At 38.6% G+C, this 7,748-nt stretch overlaps 1 protein-coding gene across 1 annotated transcript; it reads right to left on the reverse strand.

The window, feature by feature from the left end:
* Positions 1 to 763: 763 nt before the first annotated feature.
* rhbdd1 (rhomboid domain containing 1) lies at positions 764 to 5,525 on the reverse strand. Its single transcript, XM_044032923.1, has 8 exons — positions 5,345 to 5,525; positions 4,348 to 4,501; positions 3,524 to 3,803; positions 3,211 to 3,343; positions 2,688 to 2,776; positions 2,458 to 2,523; positions 1,706 to 1,849; positions 764 to 1,607 (listed from the first exon to the last, which is right to left on the reverse strand). Exons 2-8 carry the CDS (start codon positions 4,498 to 4,500, stop codon positions 1,498 to 1,500), a joined length of 975 nt encoding a protein of 324 aa, XP_043888858.1. The 5' UTR covers position 4,501; positions 5,345 to 5,525; the 3' UTR covers positions 764 to 1,497.
* Positions 5,526 to 7,748: the final 2,223 nt, after the last annotated feature.

The following is a 7,748-nucleotide window of genomic DNA, read 5'->3' on the forward strand; positions in this document are numbered from 1 at the left end:
AGAGCTACAGGCACATGCAGACGGCAGCAGCAGCATCTGCTGCGCGGAGTGTCCCCGTCACGTCTTCCTCTCTGTCACTGTTCACCTTCATGTTCCGCAGGGCGCCACACAGCTTTCTACTTGGCAACAAGCAAAAAAACAAAACTATTAAATCCTTATAATGTCACAGCAACTACATACTCTGACACCGAGTGTGGATATTTACCAAACAACTTTTTCTCCTCGTCACTAAACTACCTGTGAGGCCAAGGTGCACAGTTTGGTCGCACGTCATCTGCTGTGGCACGGTTTCACACTCACAGTATCGGGCAAAGTGACGCATTTCTTAGCTCTAATTTAAATTGTCCTACTTCCCATCATGCCTCAGGGATCTGGTGGAATCAGAGCTAACAATGTAATTTCCTGGATGCTGCCTTTGTAACTTTGACCCTGTTTACGATTGGCATTAACACACGCCTGAAGTGATCAGAACAGTCGCTGTTAAAACCTCTGTCGATCACGTGCCTCCAGAGTCCAGGGGCCAGAATCAATTACCGCTTGTGTTCCCTCCATGACAGGGTCAGCAGTACTGTACCTTCATCAGGAACTCCTCACTTTTTTTGGTGGTGTGCAAGTTTGTGAACAATGAAGCACTTTCAAAATCAAACAATGCAATTAGCAAATAGCAAAAACTGCAATTTAGGATAGACATTATGGCTTTAAATGTACACCATTAAAATTGCAACAGTTCTATTCAGGGAAGAAATAACAATTAGATACCAGATAGAGAAAATATATCATTTAACTTTATTGATATCCACAAAAAAAATTATTCCAGCTAAATCCATACCTTCGGAGGTTTAGCCAAAGCAAGGAGTTGTCCTGTTTTTCTTATGTTATCATATATGTTGATCATTGTATATTGACCTAAAACACAAGCACTTTTATTTGTGAAAATAGAAAAATGATCAGCGGACGATAAACTTATAAACTTGTCCCTGCCTTGGATTTGAAATGTATGTTTAGTAGCATATCGTGATCTCACATGGTCTAAATGCCTCTTTTGCCAGATTTCACAAACCCAATTAATTTTTCTAAAATAAAAATTCAGGATGTCGACAGCATAAAGATGATTTAAAATGACGTCTTGTACATGTTTTACAGCTTTAAGCTGTGTTAAAGCAGACAGTTGGATTCGAAACATTAGAAACGTTCCTCTGAAAGCTACAATGTTGTCCTAAACAAAACTGGCTCCTTAACATACATGTATTATGGGTAATAACAACTGAAGTAGCCTTCCATGGCTAACAAAGATAACTCTTTGGTCATTTTAACACAAAGAACCACACAGTAAAAGTAAGAAGATCTCTTTAAATGTGTCTGACTGTGTGGTTCAACCTTCACACACAGGTCGTCCTTCTTCAGCCTGTGAGAGCAGCCGAGTGTGGACAAGGTGTCGGGAGCTAATTCGTCTGCTATTTCTCCAACAACAGTTCTTCCCTTCCACTGCCCGACAGCTCAGCGGTCAAACCTCCTCAGTCTCCGCAACCTGACCTCCTCAGCTAACTCTTGCTCCTCCGAGAGGTTGAATCCATAAGGAGGAGGAGGAGATCTCTGGCTGGTTTGTCCTTCAAAGCAAACAATCATTAGATGGATAGATTACTTCAGCAATCAGTGACACTCCAGTCACCCTCCATTTATAACTACCCTTCCCCTCCTCTTGTACCTCTGTCATTCAGACTGTTCCTGATGGCCATCTCTAACTGCTCCTCCTCCGTCAGTCCACCTGCGTTAGATGCTGAATGATGCGCTGTGTTCTGTGGTGAATAATGATGGTAGCCAGAGTATTCTGCACCGGTGCCACTGTAGCCTGGAAAACACCAAAACCAACGGTGAGTAAGTTAGTCCTGTGTGTCGCTATCAGCCACCAAATAATTTATGAATATAGATTCATTTATTTTATTCTTTTATTCACTCCATTAAGTTCATTCAGGCATCGTCTATGTTGTAGACATTCTCTCTATATCACTAACTTGAATACATTTTTTATGAATGAAATAGAGAAACCCCAGAGAGAATAACACAAACGGGGGGGAAAAGCTAATAAATTAAAAGAGAAGGCAATTTTCTGCATTGTAGGTCATTTAAGGTACAAAAACACCTTTCATTCATTTTTGAAGGTTGTAGCTTTAACTATAGGACTTTTTTTTAGCAATAACTAGTGGAATCCTTAAGAGGGGAATTTTCTTTTATCGCCGGTATCACTGATATCCTAGTGTAAATCAAATGTAGACAGCACCTAAGTGTGTGGTAATAAATGTATTTCTTTTATGTGTTCAAGGTTAAAAGGGATATGTTCCCTAATAAAAGTCTCTGACTTTGTTTGGACAGCATAGGAAATGAGATATAACAGACGTGATACAAAATAATCCTTGCAAAGGGCTAATACTGTATGTACAGTATAGTGAATATAGGTACCTGAAGGACCTGAGGCACTGAAGTTTGCTCTGGGCTGTGAGTTATATCCATTCATTGACACAAACTCTGGTGAAAATATAAACAGACAACAGACTGGGTGGTGAATATTCATTTAGATGTGTGTTTCTGTATATAATCATCTTATACATGGCTTAAATCACATTTAAAGTTCAAAGGATGACTGTAAATTGGAATTTGGTGAATGCTTTTAGGGCAAACGTTTACTTTACCAGCACATTTCTTCATTAAGGGCTTCAGGGGTCCTGACGTGTAGAGCAGACCCACCAGGATGCCCGACAGGTGACCAACAAACGAAGTCCTGAGGATGAGGGGAACACAGATTAACTAAATTATAAAACACTGCCATCTTTTGGGCATTTTAATTCACTGCTCTAGATGGCATGTGCTAACAGGACGACTCTGTCAACATGTCCAACTGTGAGGTCAATGTGAGACGAATCAATCGATGGAAAAGAAGTGGATGAACAGGGTTGAGGAGGATTTTACTGGCCTCCTGACTGAGATGTTCACTGTATGAGGTGGCCATAGACAATAACAGGAGACGTTAATGTATGTTAACATTATTATGTAGATTCTCTTCTATTTTGGAAAAATGTTCAGTGAAAATTGTGACTGAAAAAGCAACAAAACTCAAAACTTAAATTCAAACAATCCATGATGCCAACAAAAATAAATCTTGTCCGGTGCAAAAGAAATGCATTGCCATTTATTTTGTTGGGATTGATAACTCACCCAGGTGATGTTACGTGGATCAGCACTAGCTCCACCCAACTAGCATAACTACTTGACACAGGGACACCCATCACGTAGGTCACACCTCCAGGGTGGTAATGGTTATTGAGCACCTTCAGAGCAAACAGGACCCCTAGAGACAAAGTTAAATAAACAAAGTAGAATAAACCGGTTGAAATGTTGTCGTGGTGGGACTGGGCTTAAATAGAGACTTAAAGTAGTATGTATGGAGACAACATAAACTGTATATTTTGTGTTTATTGTTCATTTAGAGAAATACCAGTAGAATTCAAAGTTGCAGAGCATCTTTTACCTGAGAAGCCAACCGCACAGGTCATGCTGTAGGAGTTATCCTGTGTGAGCTCCGTTAACGTGGCCTCCAACACCAAATAGACGACTCCGGTGAGCAGAGAGAAGACTGACAGCACGTAAAGGAACCAGGCTCCGCCCAGCCGCCGCTCCAGCTTCATTCCTTTCCAGAGGAACGATACCATGTTGAAGTAGAGATGCCAATCATCTGCATGGTGCAGCGGCGACAGCAGAAGGCGACGCCAATCTCCAAACCAGTATGCCTGCTGCACACTCACACATGTCTAAGGATTGGATAGACAGTAGTATTCATGTTAGTGCTAATAGCATCACTCATCATAGAGTAAATGGAAATAATGCATGTCATTTTAAACATGCTGAACAAAGAAGCTAATTGGATAAACTCTGATCTATAATGAGCTCAAACTCATTCATTAGAGGTGTTACATGTAAAATATGTACAACAGTGACCTTCAGTGTTTAAAATGGTTACTGCAATCTCAATTGAAGACGCTGTAAGAATGTGGGCAGCCACTCACAGAAGGTTTGAGGAGCATGGAAGTTCACACAGAACTGCATTTTTGAGTTCATGAACCCACAAATGAAAATTTAAATAGTGATGATACTGGCCGTACCATGATATCAGCAAAGCCATTTTTTTTAAAATTCAATATGTTTCTTTAATCTCTCATGACTTTGTCATTATACATTTCTTGAATCACCTTAAATGAGGAGTTTGACACATACGATGTGTTAATCATGTGAATGTGTTTTAAGAAATTGTCAAAAATAATGTGAAATCTGTATCGTTTGTGCTGTGTTGTTTACCCGTAACAATGGAGCTGCAGGGAACAGGAACAGGTACACATTGAGGGCCAGGACAGCCAAGGTGACAGGTGGGATGTTGTCAAGACCCACCTGAAACACCTGGGAGGCCAGGAGCAACAGCCCCATCTGGGAGCCCCTGCTTCGGTGCCGCATACTGAAAACAACCCGGCAGAGAAATCTGTGAGGTCTGGTCATTGGGAGGAGCCTTAATTGTTCAGATTACTGATATGATTAATGATGTTCATATTTCAACCAGGAAACACATTGTTATAAAGTCTGAGATAAGACAAGGTGTATTTTGACTTTCAATATTTATTTAAACATCATATCATCATTCTGTTTTTGTCATTCTAACAGCTCTTTTGCCCATGACTGTAAATCTGCTTAACTCTAATGTCTCTGTCTGCATTATTTTAAACACTCACTTAATAAAACAATAATTTAAATGCACTGTGTAATTAAAATTCAACCACTAAAAGTATTTTTTCTGTTCAGGAATGCAAGTAAAAAGCTATAATTTGACATCTCAATCAAGAATGTATAAGCACCGTAATGCAATGTAATTTATCATTTAATGGAATGACGCAATCACTAAACCAGAAACTGCCACTTTTCCAAAAACAGACTCTTATCTTCCATTTTCTCTTAAGGTTGCCCAATAATGTGTGGTGTGTTTTTTTATACTGTTATAATCTTTTCTCTCTCTCTTTTTTAGCTTTCAAATGTCGAGAGAGTGATTCTGCACATTCCTGTACTGACTGCTCTGAATGATGACAATGAACTGACCTGTATTCAAAGCCTAAATGTGTGCAGTAAACGAGTTACGACGTAATTTATTGTGTTATATTTCAACGAAACATTTGGTTATGAAGAAAAAAACCAACATTTTCCTGCCACAGCCTGAATTGAAAAAGTTTTATTTCGTTTCCGCCCTCTTGCTCGTAACGTGGCGCTCTGTCAGTTGCTAATGCTAATGTAAATATGAGTAAATGTTCACCTGGTTTGCAGCTCGAGCTCACTTCAGGAAGTTTCTCCGTTCACAAACGAACTGGAACTTTCCTCACACACCGTCCGGTTTTCGTCTCTGTGTTTCTTCGTGTTTCATCATGTTCGTTTCTGAGAGTAGAGATTATCTGGCAACTGGTGGTGACGTCACGTCATCGGTCACGTGACAATAACAGAACGTCTTGTTCTTTATTATTTGCGGTTGGCAAACAACGGCTCAGTGCATTACCGCCACCACGCGTTATGGAGAGCAGCTGAATACGTCTTCAGGCGGGCTGGACCAGAACTTTGAGGATCCAGATCGTGAGTATTTAGCCACAAAGCTGAGTTTGTATTGTTGCTGTCGTCCAATGGTTGCAATAAACAGTCCTTTCAGCTGTTTTATAATAATTATATACTGCATTAGTCCAATACTGAATAGCTATTCCACCACTAAATCTATTCACTATAAAAGACATAAGTGAACTAAACAGCAAGGGGCCTCCAATAGTGTTTGTGTACATGGTAAATGTTAACACATTTAAGCAATCTGGATATCTTCAGATACATTTATATATGTAAATATTGTTTATCTTAAATTATTTGTATGATTGCACATAAAGTGCACAGTTGTCCCAAGTTTTAAAACCCAAAGCCATTAAACTGGTTTACTTATTTACAGCAAATGCATGTCTGCTGTTGTATTTTGTTTATCAATTCACGTTCAGTATCAAAACACAACTTAATTAAATTCACATGTATTTTTTAATATAGATTTTTCTATATATTTGTATGTTCTTTGGAGCGTCTTGAATGTACTCTATGAATAAAATGCATTGCTATTTTTTGTGTTTTTTCATTACATACATTTCAAGAGGTGTAAAATACAATAAAGGGTCACACAAATCAATAAAAGAGAAAACAGTGCAAACCAAAATTGACAACAGAGATATAAATGTAAATATATGGTAGGCCTGCACGTCTCATTCATTTTTTAATTCATTATTAAAGATTCTTCAGTAATTTGTCAGGACTCAGGGCACAAAGAGACATTGTTAATTACAATAAAATGAGAACATTAGCCATTAAACGCCTTCTACTCTGCCTCCAGAAAAACAGAACAGGAATCACAATCTTTTAAACTAAAGATCATATATCTTCTTAAATTAGTAGCAGTCAGATAAGACTTGAATCAAAACAGCAAAAACGAAGACACAAAACGATTAAAATTCTCAATTAAAACAAAACATACAAAGTAAATATAATGTTAATATTCTAATCAATTAAACAATTTAATACAGGGTGTGAGTACACATGTACATTAGCTAAAACGAAGGTGTTTATTTATTTAGTGCTTATTTAGGTGTTTAAAGGAGCATCGACTTGGTCTGAAATCTGAATCTGAACAAGTGAAACCTCCCACTTTGGCATCAATTACACACAGGTGCGTAAAGCAGCAGCAGCAGCAGCAGCAGCAGTACACCGTTTCTTAATGAATTATTCAGCTGATCCCTCACTCTGATCTCATTTGTCTCCACACATTGTGATGTCAGTCGGATGTAAGACATGTTAGCGACTATTTCCGGTGTTATTAAAAATGCTGCGATTTGTGGTAAATTGTCGTATTTCTGTAGCCTCCAATAACCACGATCCGGAACTGGCGGAGAGGCTGTTGCTATAGTGACAGCCGTACGCAGGGCAGATAGAGAGAAAGACGTTTTGTCAAATCAATCATACTGACTTAGATTATCACCGGAAACCCGACATTATCCCTTCAAAATAAAAAAACACATGGTCATTTTGCAACAGGAAAATACAACAAACAAACAAAAAAATTAGAATGTAGTACGTCTTATTAAACTGCAATAAATGCATTTTGGAATGTGTGATTTGGAACTAATCTACTGTTGTAGGAGAAACTGGTTTTGCTGTTGGGACATCTTGAGAAATTTCAATCAACTGAAGTTCTGTTTAGACTTTATCTAACCCAGAATATCAGAGATTTTAAGCGTCTAAAAATGGTGCGTACACATTAGTACATTAAAACAATGCAGCACACTGCCCACTGCAATTGAAATATTTATTTCCATTCTTCTGCTTTCAGCTTCTCCATGCCACAGCGGATCATCTCCCTCCATCTTGACAATCAATAATCATGATAAGTTGTGGGTTGTGACTGAGAAAAAACATAGAACAAACACCAGCATAAGCAAGCTCAGCCTGAGGTCCACCTGTACTAGAGTGTGGGACACACGTCCTGGTGACCTTTAGTTCCCTTTGTCCCAATACCTTTAAAAATATTTGTTTTATATATATAAAAAGTAATCTTAACCAGTTAGTTCTTAATTAATTCTTGGATGTCTGCTTGGGGCCTGTGTAAAATAAAACTTTTATTTCGAAAAGTCAAAGCGGAAGCT

Source organism: Solea senegalensis, linkage group LG8, assembly GCF_019176455.1.
Source record: "Solea senegalensis isolate Sse05_10M linkage group LG8, IFAPA_SoseM_1, whole genome shotgun sequence".
Taxonomy (NCBI): domain Eukaryota; kingdom Metazoa; phylum Chordata; class Actinopteri; order Pleuronectiformes; family Soleidae; genus Solea; species Solea senegalensis.

What these genes read in the sequence shown, in the direction of transcription:
- rhbdd1 (XM_044032923.1), bottom strand. Translation starts at nt 4,500, where the DNA reads ATGCGGCACCGAAGCAGGGGCTCCCAGATGGGGCTGTTGCTCCTGGCC. An exon ending in CTGCAGCTCCATTGTTACGG is followed by an intron (nt 3,804 to 4,347) that starts GTAAACAACACA and finishes TCCAATCCTTAG; the next exon opens with ACATGTGTGAGTGTGCAGCA. An exon ending in ATCCACGTAACATCACCTGG is followed by an intron (nt 2,777 to 3,210) that starts GTGAGTTATCAA and finishes CCTCATCCTCAG; the next exon opens with GACTTCGTTTGTTGGTCACC.